Source organism: Trematomus bernacchii, unplaced genomic scaffold, assembly GCF_902827165.1.
Source record: "Trematomus bernacchii unplaced genomic scaffold, fTreBer1.1, whole genome shotgun sequence".
In the NCBI taxonomy this organism is placed as follows: Eukaryota; Metazoa; Chordata; class Actinopteri; order Perciformes; family Nototheniidae; genus Trematomus; species Trematomus bernacchii.
This window is the reverse complement of record NW_022987739.1, coordinates 2008932-2023158: the sequence shown is the minus strand read 5'-3', so window position 1 is coordinate 2023158 and position 14227 is coordinate 2008932. Positions and strand designations below refer to the sequence as shown.

Here is a 14227-nt window from a genome sequence, read left to right as displayed (position 1 = left end):
AAAATGTAATTTTAAAGGGGACCTATCATGCAAAATGCACTTTTTGATCTCTTTTATACATAAATATATGTCCCCGGTGTGTCGGGGAACTCACGCAGCGTCAGAAAATAAAACCCTCTATTTTCCTCCGTGCGCAAATCTCTAAAAACGGGGCTACAACGAGCTGATCTAGATTTGCGTCCGATACGATGTTATTTACGTCATATCGGATGGTTGTGGTGGACCCACAGCCCTATCAGAAAGTTGCTATCAGAAACAATGCCTGACGTGTTTTGGACGTAATATGGCTTTTGTTTACATTAGCAAGCATCGCTAACACTCAGAGCTAACCTGTACTGGAGAGCATGTGTGTGAAGAAGCAGGAAATGAAAAGGAACTCACCTTGTGGTAAACCTGAGAGAGAGAAAGCCTTTGAGCTCCATAATGTTTCAGAAATAATCCTTGATGTGGTTTTGGCGTTTCATCACCGCAGTATTTATTTTAGACAGTATCTACCGGGTCCCGCATGAGCAGGCATAAGCTCTGCCCCCTCTTTTTTTTTTTTTTTTGTAAAGCTTTATACCCTGAATCAGCACTTTAGTAACAGGAAGTGAAATAGAGGGATATGAGGCATGGCTAGGATGGGTGATCTGTTTGGTATTTTGAGCAAAACACTTCATAGACATGATTTTTATATATCTGAGACCTATGCTATTGCCTAAATATTGCATGATAGGTGACCTTTAATGTTCCTATTGGAGGTTTATTTTGAGACATAAAAGATTATTTTCGACTGGATTAATGTGAATATATGTCACTGTGTACAGAAGCGTGGCTGTAGCTAACATTCCTTCCTCTCTGTCCAGTCTAAGGAGTCTTCGTCGGTCCTCAGCTGTGACATCTCTCCTGACGATCAGTTCATCGTCACCGGCTCCGGGGACAAGAAGGCGACAGTCTACGAAGTTATCTACTGATCTCTGATTGGCTGAAAAAAAAAACTAATAATCAGGGGGCGGGGCTGAGGCTCCCTCCTGCACCAATGACTGTACAGAGCTTCGGTGGCATGGAAAACAAGAGACACTCAACTCGTACTTTGTTGTTTTGTTTACGTTTGTGAAAGAAATGAGAAAGAGAAGCAAAGGGGGCACAAAGTCACATCTCTGGAAAAAAAACAAACTCTGTTTTTAATGCTCTGAGAACGCTGGTTAGTCTATAGCTGCGCAAAATGTGGGATTCCTCCAAAGAACTTTTGCTTTTGTTCCTTTTTTTGTTCCTTTTTTTAACAAAATAAAACCTCTGTAGTGAACAAGAAATTAGCAACAAAAAAAAATCTTATTTTTTTAGCCTTTGAATTTTTCGCAAACAGTTGGACTGCATCAAGTGGAAGAAGACAGATGTGTGGCTGAGGAGGGGGGGTGGGGGGGGGAAGGGTTCAGGGGCTTAATGGAAAAATACTATCCATATCTGTGCTGTGTAAAGAGTCCCATCCTGGGTCAGCTTGGCCCGGCTTGGCCCGGTCCGGATACGTGCCGCTCCTCGGGGCAGCAGATGTGTGACAGATGTGTGGCAGATGTGAAGATGGCGTGCTCTGAGGTTCCAGCTATTTTTCTTTTCTCTCCTGGCTAAGTTTCATGAGCAGCAACATGATTGTATCATCTCCAGTACTCACAAGACAGCACAGGGCTTCTTCTAAAGTCTCCTGAGAGTTTGTCTTTGTTCCTTTCCCGTCTTTATAAAACAACAAAGCCAGACTTATTGTGGAAATATGTTTAGGGAAAACCAGCCTGACACCGGAAGCCACGACCCTGAAGACAGAAGTGAGTTCAAACCGCTCACAGGAGGTGAACTAAATACATATTTGGGCCTCTCTCTCAACATTAAATGGGTTTTTTAAATGTATTTGTTAGGGCACATATAAGGCAGACAGGTATTTTCACAACTGCATCATGAACCTTGCTATATATGGACATGTAAATAAAGTTCTCTAAAGGCAAACGAGGATGTTATCTGTGACTTGGGTTTGCTTTAAGAAAACTGCCAGTGTGGGGAGATCTCAAATCTGCATTGGATAACTTTTCCTTTGTTGTGTTTCACAGAAAAAACTATTAAACAGCTTCTTAAGGATGAATGTAGGTGTGATTATGTGAAGGGTATTGCCAGATACAAACTGAAACTAAAGTCAAAAGAAGCATTTGCTGAATGTTTGTTTAAAACTGAACAGCCAGAAAAAGTGTGTGCTGCCGGTGAGATGCCAGAAAGCATCGTAGAAATATTTAGATAAGAAATGAAGGATGTGAATAGTGAGAACACTCTGCCTCCGCTCTCCTGTGAGGAAGGACTTCTCTCTCGCTGAGGAAACACCACAGCACACAGCGACTTCTCTGGTGAGCATCGGCGTCATCAGATGTGAGAAGAAGTGTCCTGGGATTCAAACCAACAGCCAGCTCCTCTCCGACTGTAGCTCTCAGTGAATAATGCAGCCGCACGTACGGTTGTGTTTTCATGCAGTGAGACGAGGTGAAGGTGGTCTGCAGTACAATAGGCTGAGGAATGGATTATTGAATAAATCATACCCGAGAGGAAGTACATTAGTAGGCAAAAGGATTAGGGCCACTTGTAAAAATAAATGACATTAAAGTCAACATTCTGAGATCAGGCAAAAAGTCAGAAAACTGAGAAAAGTCTGAAATCTGAAGAAAAAGTCAGAATTCTGAACATTTCCAAAAGTCAGAATTCTGTAAAGTTGGGAAAAAAGTAAAAATTCGGAAAAGGTCAAAACTGTAAGAATTTGAAAAATACAGAATTCTGAAATCTGATAAGAAAAACAGACCAATCAAATATTCTGACTTTAATCTCAGAGAAAAAAGTTAAGTTTTGGTCAGATAACATAAATAGATAACATGTGGCCCTCATCCTCTTCCGTACTGTAATGGTTATTGGTGTAGATGTGGACTTTCCGCCAAGACAAAAAAGCCTTACTGTCAATAAACCTGAAGAAAATGAAACTATCTCTTGTCCAGTTTAAAGAATGACTTTCACACAGGTGGAAAATAAATCATTTAGTTTCATTTTTTTAAAATGCTTCTCATCACAACACGGGGCACTCTCAAGGCTGCTATTGCCTCGACACGGTTTCCAACTAGTGTGCCCGCTCGACTACAGAAAAAACTGGATCAAGACATTAAACTCATGGAAAATACCTGTCAAAGCAAGTGGACTTAAATCCACAAAAGAGACCAGGAACAATATATAAAAGAGGCCTAAGAACAGATCCATGACTTATCCCACACATAAAGTGGTATTTATGAAGTGAGAATGTGTCACCTCATAGACTTCAGGAAAGGTGCACTTGATATTAGACAGACGTTCACTCTGGTCTTTTACTATGTTTTACAGGTTACTGTACAATGCTGCGTTGGTTTGGAGTCAATGGGTCACATGACATGGAAGCTATGGAAGAACATTGAAGCTTTTCATTCAAATAAATGCTGAATTTCCATTCATATAAAATAAGAAACACCAAAGTCCTGTCAAAAGAGGTGTGTCCAACTCCTGTGAAGAACTACAATGGAGTCACATGATTTGGAATCTATTAAACCAAGACATTTCTGAATTTCAAATATTCATGTAAAACGTGTATTTGTTTTTGAGTGAGGAGAGGGGGAGATTTATCCTTCTGGATTTCTGTCTCTGTCTCTGAGAATAACGGTCAAACAATCGATCATTCAACACAAGTTTGGTTTATTTTTCACACATAGTATTTCTTGAACAGCACATGGGAAACGCATCAGGAGGGGAAAAGACACAGTGCAGTTAAAAAAAAAAAGTTCCTTGGCTTTTAAAAGAGAAAAACTAAACAAGGGCTTGTAAAACCGAAAATAAAAGTTGTTATATTGTTGGAACAAAGAAAGCACAGGCGCAGGGCGGGAGAGACGTTACTGACAGTTAAAGAAGAGTCAAATATTCACGCTTTACCACCAAATGCACGGCCGCCGTGATACAGCATCGATCAGAGCAGAGTGCAAGCTCGTGGGCGGACAAAGGCATTCAACCGTACCCATGATACCCTCACTGTAAAAGCCCCTCTTCTTTCCGGCATATGTAGCTAAATGTCTGCACAATTAAATACAAATTGCATACTATATTGTGAAATGAATCCCAGTGGAACTTTGGCTGTGAGACTTTCTACTGTACTTACTGAGAAAAATCATATTCATCAGAAGTGAGGCAACAAGCATGCAGTAAGAGTGTTGGATGGTTCATCTGAGTCGCTGTGCTGTACACTGACCCAACAGAGACACCGTTTAGTTACACAATAAGGACTGAAAACAGACTACAGCATATTTACTACCACTTTTGAATAAAAAAGGGAAATAAAACAGAAACAGGAGACGGATCAGAGGGTCTTCTTTTTTTTATCTTTACACAGGACTCTGTCCGTCTCCACCACCAAGGAGAAACATGATTTAAAAAAGGAATACAAATATATTTCCCCGCCTGTGTTGATTTTGTACGTCTCCATGTGTGTGAGTGCGTCCCCGAAACGCAGTCATAGGCAACCCCAATACATAAACATATCATTACAGAAGACGAGCAATCACTATTCATAAAAAATACTGAAATAAACGAGTAATAATCAAAGAAAAAGCTTGAAATGTGCCTGTTTCGTCTACACAGTGGTGATGCATGTCCTAACGACGCTGTGATATACAGTTTGCCTGCCGGTGTGGAGTATGATACAAGGAGGAGCGAAAACCTGGTGTTAAAAGAGGTTTGACGGTTTTGAAAAACACTTAGGAGTTAGATAAGAAGATTGATAGAGACAGTTTTCTTATTTAAATCCATAAAGGTGTCTTCAAAAAAGTCAAACTTAATCAATATCTTAGATGTAACACTAACGCATCAGCAGGCAGGCGGAGGTGAGACAATGACTGATCATTCTCATCTGGTTTGCAAATCAAAAGGCAACAGCAACTAGTTGCGTAACATGTGGGAAGGGTCAGGATTAGTCGCTGCTTCGTTGGCTGCTGATGATAATCGGGGGGGTGTTAGTTCGCCCTGTTGTCGGCCTGACAGTGGAGCTGCTGCTGCTTCACGGGGCTGACAGGCCTCTAATGAGAGGAGGGAGAGCAGAACCTTCCGGAGAATCAGAGGAACGACTGTTTGACGCTCTGTTTGTGTCTCCGGGACGCGGAGCTGCTCATTACACGCTGCCTTTGTCAGACCAAAATAAAATAGATATTAAGCAGAGAGACGGGGGGGGGGGGGGGGGGGGTGTGTGTGTGTGTGTGTGTGTGTGTGTGTGTGTGTGTGTGTGTGTGTGTGTGTGTTTCTCCCTCAGAGGTCTTATCCAAGTGTGTGTTTTTTACTAAGTAACTAAGTACATTTACTCCAGTATTGTACTTTACATTGTTAGGGACTACGTTACTTGGGTATTTCAGAGTTTTGCAACTTTGTACTTTTGCTCCACTACATTTATTTGGTTCCTTTAGTTACTTTGCGCAATTTGGATTAAAGATGTGAAATATAATCAAGTGTTAAATCAGACTTTAGTTCCACCTGGAGTAAATCCACAAGCTACCCTGCAGTATACAAAGTCATTCAAACTAGCTGCACCTTTACCAGCTTTGAGAACACTTTAAAGGTGGGGTAGGTAATTTTGGAGAAACCAGCTCGAGTGCTCTAGAATTTGAAAATACACAACCGGAAAAAATCTGCCACTTCTTTATAGAGCCCCTCCTCCAACACACACGGACGCGCACATGACCAATGAGGGCACGAGATAAGTTTGTGCACAGATGGAAGGCTGACAGGCAGGTAGGCCATCCAGTTATTTTAGCCGGGCCGGGTAAAATGATTGGTCGTGCTTTTTACAGTATTACGGCTTCCACAGATGACATTTTTTAATGTATTTATTGTCAAAGCACTTCAGATATTCATTGCTATCGGGATGTTGAGAGCATTGCATGGAATATAACAAGTGTTTCTGAAGTGAATGACATACCCCACCTTTAATGATCAATCATTATAAAACATATCATATATATTATTGTGAAATGGACCAATCTGCACAACGACTATACTTAAGAACCAGATCACTTCTCCCACCTCTGTTTCTTTGTGTGAGCAGGTGTGTGTGTGTCATGTGAGTGTGTGTGGATATCTGAAGTGCCCCCCCCCCCTCTCGGAGCGTCATCGTTCCCCAGCTCCTGACACCTCTCTGGGGGGGGGGGGGGGGGGGGGCTGCGGCGTCAGCCTCATTAAGGCCTCCACTGTCTGGCTAATGAATCGATTGTGTGGTATCAGGGCTCCTGGCTGCCTCCTCTGGGGGCCTCCCTTCCACTGAGCTCTTAATCAGGAAACAGCCCTAATTACCCCCCCCCCCCCTCCTTCCTCTTCCTCTCTCACTTTCTCTCCTCCTTCTTGTCTTTCCCTGCTGACTTTATCTCTACGCTCCACCGCCCTTTTTCTTTGTCCTTTCTTATCTCGCTGCTTTCCTTTCTCTCTCTCTGCTATCATGCCGCATCCTTGGGCTAAAAGTGGAAGAAGGGGAGGGGGGGAGGAGGCATTTTGGAGCTTCCATAGTAGCTTATATCACAGGAGATAAGGGGGAGATGGGGGCTGTATAAGGGGTTCGGGTCGGGAGGTCTAAGGTGATGCAGTTGCTCCAAAAAAAAACCAAACATGAAATCTCCGTCCTGTGTGTCCCCTCCCGTCCTCAGTACACCACCTCGTACACCGTGGCCTTCTTGTCCCCGGAGCCCGTCACGATGTACTTATCGTCGGGGGAGACGTCACAGCTCAGCACGGACGAGGACTCCTTCGACTGGAGGAGAGGAAGAGGGATGAGAGATGGAGAGAAACACAAAGAGAACGATGTCAGAAAAGGAATGACTCATCAGCTGATACTCAATCATACAAGACATATTTGCATTTCCAAACAGTCTGCAATTATTTCCAAACTCCACAGCTCCGGGATGCTGACTCATTCGTCTGCTGCCTCGATGTGAAACACACTTCTCCCCCCCCCCCCTCTCGTTCTCTGGAGAGATGTAGCCTCATTAGCCGCAGGTTTGAGCGCCACTAGCTGATGGTCTGTAGGAACCGGCAAAGTGCACGCTTTTCTTTTTCCTCCTGTGTTTGAAAGCCAGACCTGGGCACCTGGCTTTAGGTGATCTAACGCTCCCTGTAGTCCCCCCCCCCTCCTCCCACTGCTCCATCATCATTTATCTTCCTCCCTCTCTTCCCAGACTCTCCTTCCTCCTCCTCCTCCCTCTCCATCCTCTTAGACTCCCCTCTCTCTCTCCTCTCCCCTCCTCTCCCCTCCTCTCCCCTCCCTACAGCAGAACTGTCAATCATCAAGCCACCGGTGAGAGGCCATTTCACACAGGACCCCTCATACTACACCAAGATAGCAGGTAAGGGGGAGATAGGGGAGGAGGCGAGTTCAGGAGGGAGGGAGGACATGAGAAGCCAAAAGATGAGTTTGAAAGGGTTTGAGTCAACGATAGGAACAAAGAGAAAACGCACATCTTCCGGCATGAATGTCAAACACTAAAAAGCCCTTCTTGATAAGTTTAGTGAATTGCGTAAACAACAAAGACCACAACTATCTTTGAAGTCTGTTGAGCACATGTATTTATACAGAACAAATACATATATATATATAAATAGAATAGAACAAATCTAGAAGAATCTATTCAGTTAGATGAATTAGGCATAAGCAATGATGGTTATAGCAAACAATACGGTGGCCGACTGGTGCAAATGTAATCAACACACTGACATTAGGAGCAACACATTCATCAGCCTAGAAATCAGAAAAACAAACACTAATGCCCCGAAACACATGCAAACAATCCTCTTCACCAACTAAACACACATTTGCTAAAAGCTCTGCATAAACGAAAGGGGGGGGGGGGGGCGGTAAAAGGTGATGCACACAGCCGGCACCCGAGCGCTGGTTGACGTTCGGGATTATTTTTGTGTCCCCATTTCGGTTGAGTTTTGAGATCCTTGCTGATTTTTTTTTGCAGCGTTCTGTATTTGCACATTTTGAAAGTGCAGCGTGTTTCAAGTGTGTTGGGCTGTTGTTGCGCACGTCGGCCATCGTACTATACAGCTTGTTTGATAAAGAACAAAGCAACAGAGGGACAGAAATGACGCACTTGAACTAGCCAAAGGATCGGAGAATACATGTATGAGAAAAGGACTGAAAAGTGGAGAAGGGGAAGGAGAGAGCACGGAGGGTAAACCAAAGGACAGAAGAGAAACAAGGGTGGAGGTAAAGATTAGAAGTGAGAGCACAGAGAGGCATACATAAACAGAGAGACGGGGAGAGAGGAAAGAGAAGGGGGTTAAAGAGATGCAAGGAGACAGAAACAGGAAAGGACAGCGATAAAACCAGAGGAGAGGAGGAAGAGGAGGGTGAGCGGTGTAACACGCTGACAGCAGGGAGCTGGCAGCAGAAACATTTGGCATTTGGATAACAAAGCAGATAGTGAGTTTCCTCCTGTTAGTCTGTGACAGCCCCACACACACACGCACACGCGCACACGCACACACACACACACACACACACGCACACACACACACACACGCACGCACACGCACACGCACACGCATACACACACACACACCCCAAAAATGGTCCAACATCTCCCCTTGCTCGTTTCATTCAAGATGAACTGGCCCAGCTCAAGATGAAGGAGCTATAACACTTGTTCCGTGTGTCAGAGCTGAGAGTGTGTGTGTGTGTGTGCGTGCGTGTGTGTGTGTGTGTGTGTGTGTGTGTGTGTGTTTGGCAGCCTGCACTGTCTGATATACCTTCGCTAGTCACCATGGATCAAAAAACTGGATTTAAAAACGTTTTATCACTCGCTTTTCCATCTAAACGTTCTCAGCTTTTTCCTCTCTTTTACACATTTGCTCAATGTGTGTGTGTGTGTGTGTGTGTGTGTGTGTGTGTGGTGTGTGTGTGTGTGTGTGCGTGCGTGTGTGTGTGTGTGTGTGTGGGGTACATAGACAGGAAGCACAGATATCTTAAACAACACTCTCCCCACCGACTAACAGATGACTCTGCGACCCCGTACAGCACACATATTTATATATACCCAAATATGTACACCCACAGAGTATACACATCCTCAGAGCGTTGCACTCGTCTCTCACCTGGAAAATACTCGCTCCATATGGTGTCCTCCATGCATTCAACAGATTGTCTTTTCCTGTGCTCACGAACCACTTGCCTGAAACAACACACACAGAGCTGTGGGTTAAACAAAGGAAAAGGGCTGATATACTAACAGGGGAGTTCTGTTTGTCAGGAGCGGCAAATATTAGAGAAACATTTAGGAACCAATCCAGAGTATGACATCTGTTTCCCCTTTTCCCACTGACTGTAGTTCAGTTCTGTGTTGGTGCTAGTTGAGTTCAAAAGAACCACTTTACTTCTCCACTGACCAGAGCCCTGTAGGAGCAGCGTCGTGAGGTCACTGATTACGTCAGTGTGAATATCCCTCAGAAATTGTGAAGTGGGTCGGAACAAGCTCCCAGAAAGTGGGCTGGGCATTGAACGGGCGGCTGTGGCTCAGTGGGTAGAGCTCAGTGGGTAGAGTGCTGGACTTCGAATCAGGGGGTAGCTAGTTCGAGTCCCACTGCAGTCAGCATGTCGTTGTGTCCCTGGGCAAGACACTTCACCCAAAATGGCTCCTGTGGGGATTGTCCACAGTACTGAATGTGTGTAAGTCGCTTTGGATAAAAGCGTCTAACAAATGACATGTAATGCAATGAAGAAGATTTTTGGAAAGGCAGTAGTGGCCAAACGGTGGTACTACAGCGTCCGTGAGGTCATTTTGGCCCAAAAACAAAATAATTTGACTTACATTGTGTAAGAGACGTCTAAATCAGCGTATCATTTTTCTTTAGCTAAATTAAATACCCAGTACAAACAATTGTATTGCTCTTATTTAAAATCGTGAGGGTCTTAAAGTTGTAAAATGTTGAGCTTAATGTGCCACTGAGCGTCTCTCATAGGAATGAACGATACTCCAACGCTGTATCCAGTTCTCTTTACACATCCATGGGTCTGAGCTGTGCTTATGTTGCTCTTTTTCTTAAATGATAGCAAACAAGTGGTCATTAAAAGTATAGAGAGAATAAATAATGTGTCACGTGTGCCTGGTTTACGTTGCGTGACGTTTGTATTTACTTGTGAGTTCACATTCTAGCCACCTTTCGGTTTTGGCGCTACTGTTCCTGTGACAACTTTCTACTCTACTCGCCATGAACTCTTATTGCTCAGAATGATCTGCCCCAGCCTCGGACGTTAGCCTCTTGATTTACGCTGCACTTCATGCCGTCCGATAAAATTGTGGGGGCAGAAGTTTGACACATTTTCATTGCAAAGAGCCGGCGCAACGCTGCATTGAAAACATGAAAAACTGGTTCTCAATCTGGCACAAATTGGCCCTTAAACCACCTTGGTGAAAAAGTGTGTGTGTGTGTGTGTGTGTGTGTGTGTGTGTGTGTGTGTACGTACCACAGGAGGCGAACTTGAGAGAGAGAACACAGCTCTCGTGGAGGTGCAGCTGGTACTTGTCAGGTTTGGAGACATGCAGGACTTCCACGTTACTGCTCTCCATTCCCACAGCCAGCCACTCGCCTGTCGGACAGTAACCCAGAGAGAAGATCTGGAGAGGGGGGGATCAAAGGGAAGGTAGAAAATGAAATGGGAGATAGGAGGGCAGAAGAAAGGAATCAATGGTGCAGAAATGAAAACAAAAATTGGGAGAAGATGAGAGGAAATGGGGGATGAGGGAGGAAAGAAGATAAGGGTGATGAGAGACAGAGAACAATGGAGGGAAGCAGGGAGGGACACAAGAAGGAATTAAGTGAGTGAAGGTATTTAGGATATCAAGGAAAAGAAAAAGGTAATGGAAAGTTTCAAAGGAAAGAGGGAGGACAGAGATGGAGGTAAATAAAGAGTGAATGAATACGTTGATAAAGAAAAAAGGAGAATAGAAAGAGGCAGAGGGAAAGTGGAAGATAGAGAGACGGCAAGCAATAGAGAAAGTCATTACGGTGGATCGAAACTCATCTCTCTATAGCTCTGTTGTGGCAGTGAGGTGTGTGTGTGTGTGTGTGTGTGTGTGGGGAGGGAGTCTGTTGGCAGAACTGACATTGTTGTTTGTTGATGTGTTTTCACTTGTGTGTGTTTGTATTAATACCTGCAAGGTGAGGTCACAGTGTGTATTTGGATTTAAATATTAACTTATGAGGTCAAATGCACGTGTTATTTTGTTCACATGTATGCACTGTATTGTGGTGCTGTGTGCATGTTGGTCCCATAAGTGGTGTATGTGTTGTTATTTTGACTCTCGCCATCTTGTTTTTTTGCAACCATAAATAACTCCTAAAGTTACGATACCTTTTCATGAACTGAAAACACACTGTAAACTGGTTAAAGTTGCAAGACGTGTGAGCGACCTGTCAATCACAACGGATAACCGCTCTGAAGAAAATCCTGCTTTATTGTCTATTATGGTCTAAATGGGATCCTAATCTACTAAATGAAGAAGTTTGACAATAGCAATTGAGACCATGGACTCAGTAGGAAAATGTTTATTGAGGTAAGAAATGAGGGGGGTTTTCTCATAGACTTCTATACATTCAGACTTCTGGGAAACTAGCCCCACTGCAGGACACTAGAGAGAATGCAGGTTTACGGCACTTTCCTAACCCATAGGTTGTCGCTTGTCGTTTCCTTGCAACCTACACTTGTCTCTGTGTGTTTATGAGTATGTGACCGTGTGTGTGTGTGGTGTGTGTGTGTGTGTGTGTGTGTGTGTGTGTGTGTGTGTGTGTGTGTGTGTGTGTGTGTGTGTGTGTGTGTGTGTGTGTGTGTGTGTGTACCTGCGAGGTGAAGTCGTGCTGCTGCAGCTGCCGTCCCTCCCGGAGGTCCCAGCAGCGGACCGTGTTGTCCAGCCCCCCCCGTCCACAGCTTGGTGCCGTCGTTGGAGATGTCGATGCAGCTCGCTCCGTCCGTGTGGCCCTGGAACTGCCTGCAGAGCGGAGGAGACACACAGAAGCACCACAAATAAAAACAAAGCCATGCACACACACACACACACACACTCTGAAGTCTCTTTCTCCTGGAGGTGTCAGAGAAATATATTCTAATTCCGCCCTCCCTGTAGCGACTACTGCCCTCACCTGTTCCAGCCTTTTCTCCTCACCACAGTCTTCCCTCTTCACCTCTCTTAATGCATCCTTCTCCTATAAATCCTGCAGTTTTATCGCATACGCCTACGGCTATTTCCTCCCCCCTCTCCTCAACTGACTATAGGGTTAGTTAAGGTAGCCAATGATTTTCCCTCCCTCCCTCCCTCTTTATTCTTCCATATTAAATCTACTTTTTTATAGAAGTTCTTGAAATGTTTCCACATCCTCCAGCCTCCCTCCCTCCCTCCCTCTCCCCTCTGCGCTCTCTCCTGACAGCAGACTATTTGTGGAGGCAAAACACACTTTTTTAAATTTTCTTTTTCACCTTCCTCTGTCCTCTCCTCCCTCTCTCCCTCTCTCCTCTCTCCTCTCTCCTCTCTCCTGACGAGCCGGCTATTTGACCAGCTTCCATGGCATTTACTCAAACTCCTCCTCTTACCAAATGGTGGCATGTAATCAAGTACATTTACTCAAGAACTGAACTAGCATTTTCAATTCATGCTACTTTATATTTTCACTTCACTTCATGTTTGAGCCAAATGCTGTACTTCTTACTCAGCTACATTCATTTGACATCTTATTTGACTAGCTACAATTAAGATTACTAACATCAAATATAAATAAACTAATGAATTATGATATATTATTAGAGGTTAGGATACCTAGCAGGATAACAAGTCACTCAAATAAACCCTTACCTTTACTAAGAGCAACTTGGAATGATACATACAAACTAATGCATCACTAATTAAAAACACAAAAGTTTATGACATATGTTGTACTTTTCCTTTTGGTATTTACTTGAACGAGATTTTGAGGCGGAAATGTTACTACATCATTTACACTGTAGTGTTCCTACTTCTACTACAAATACTCGAGTGCTTCCTCCCCCCCCCTCTCACCTGACCAGCGTCTGGTTGTGGAGGTCCCAGACCACGATGTTCCCGTCGCTGCAGCAGGAGAAGCAGACCTTGTTGTCGGGGGAGATGGCCAGAGCGTAGCAGGCGGGCGCCGACGACGTCAGCTCCGCCTTGATGCGAGGAGTGGGCGTGGCCAAGTCCCAGATGGACAGCGTGCTGGCCTCCCCCCCCACGATCAGGGTCCGTCCGTCAGGGAGGATTTTACAGGAGCGGATGTAGTTATCCCTGTTCTGATTGGACAAAATAATAAAAATGTTTGGGTTAAGCTAGAAGTGAATGATCTTGAAACACTGAACGTTTAAGGCTGAAATACATCTCTGATCTTCTGCTAAATTATGAACCATCCTTAGTTCGGGTATGATGGGTCTACTTTCTTTCCCCAGAGTCAAAACTAAATATCAAGATGTGGCATTCAGTTATTATGCTCCAAATCAGATTTAGGGGAATTAAAATCCAGTACAGCATTTCACGCATTACAAATGGTCTCCTATTTGATACCTGCTTCTCCATATATACACAGATACTCACACATTAGGAATACATTTTTCCTTCTATTTTGTTTTTCAAAGAAATGTATTGATGTTTTTTTAGTATATGTTCTTTAATGTCGCCATAATTATTGAATTCAATCTATTGTTTGAATATTGATCTTCTCCTTTCTTTCAAGTTGAGATTTGATTGGGTTTACCATTTGTTATCTGTTATATTTATGTCATTTTAAATTGTGCAAAGCAATAAAATACAAGAAAGAATATATATCTGCAAGTCGGCTGCAACTCCCAATTATTTTAAATCAAGACTGATTACTTTTATTATTGCCCCTGCCTTTTATTAAATCAGATAATTATTCATCTTACACTGCACTGTGACTTTTATTCTTGTATTTTATAGCAGTCTTATTCTATTTTAACCTTTCTTTAATTTGTATTATATGGGCTTTTTAATGATTTTGGCTTTTTATGTCTTTGGGCTTTCAATGTTTTTTTGCGCAGCAGTTTGATTTGCCTTGTTATCAAAATGTGCAATATAAATAAACCTTCCTTTGCCTTTTCTATGAGGCTTCATGGGACAGATGATAACATGATGGGGAACTTTTAGGATAATAA

The 14227-nt window shown here is 43.5% G+C and overlaps 2 protein-coding genes across 4 annotated transcripts in view; one reads left to right on the top strand and one right to left on the bottom strand.

Annotated features, from left to right (window-relative positions):
- tle2a (TLE family member 2, transcriptional corepressor a) overlaps positions 1 to 2107 on the top strand; it is a 47073-nt gene extending 44966 nt beyond the window's left edge. For all 3 annotated transcript variants that reach the window (XM_034146328.1, XM_034146329.1, XM_034146327.1), the window contains exon 20: positions 846 to 2107. In XM_034146328.1, the coding sequence (XP_034002219.1) occupies positions 846 to 953 (108 nt within the window). In that variant the 3' untranslated portion in view covers positions 954 to 2107. The remainder of the gene's footprint in view (positions 1 to 845) is intronic.
- A 4100-nt stretch (positions 2108 to 6207) lies between these two features.
- Positions 6208 to 14227, bottom strand: part of tle2b (TLE family member 2, transcriptional corepressor b) — a 108272-nt gene continuing 100252 nt past the window's right edge. Inside the window, 6 exon segments of the mRNA XM_034146330.1 lie at positions 6208 to 6805; positions 9151 to 9227; positions 10520 to 10670; positions 11893 to 11970; positions 11972 to 12041; positions 13104 to 13351. Of these exon segments, the coding sequence (XP_034002221.1) occupies positions 6698 to 6805; positions 9151 to 9227; positions 10520 to 10670; positions 11893 to 11970; positions 11972 to 12041; positions 13104 to 13351 (732 nt within the window). The 3' untranslated portion in view covers positions 6208 to 6697.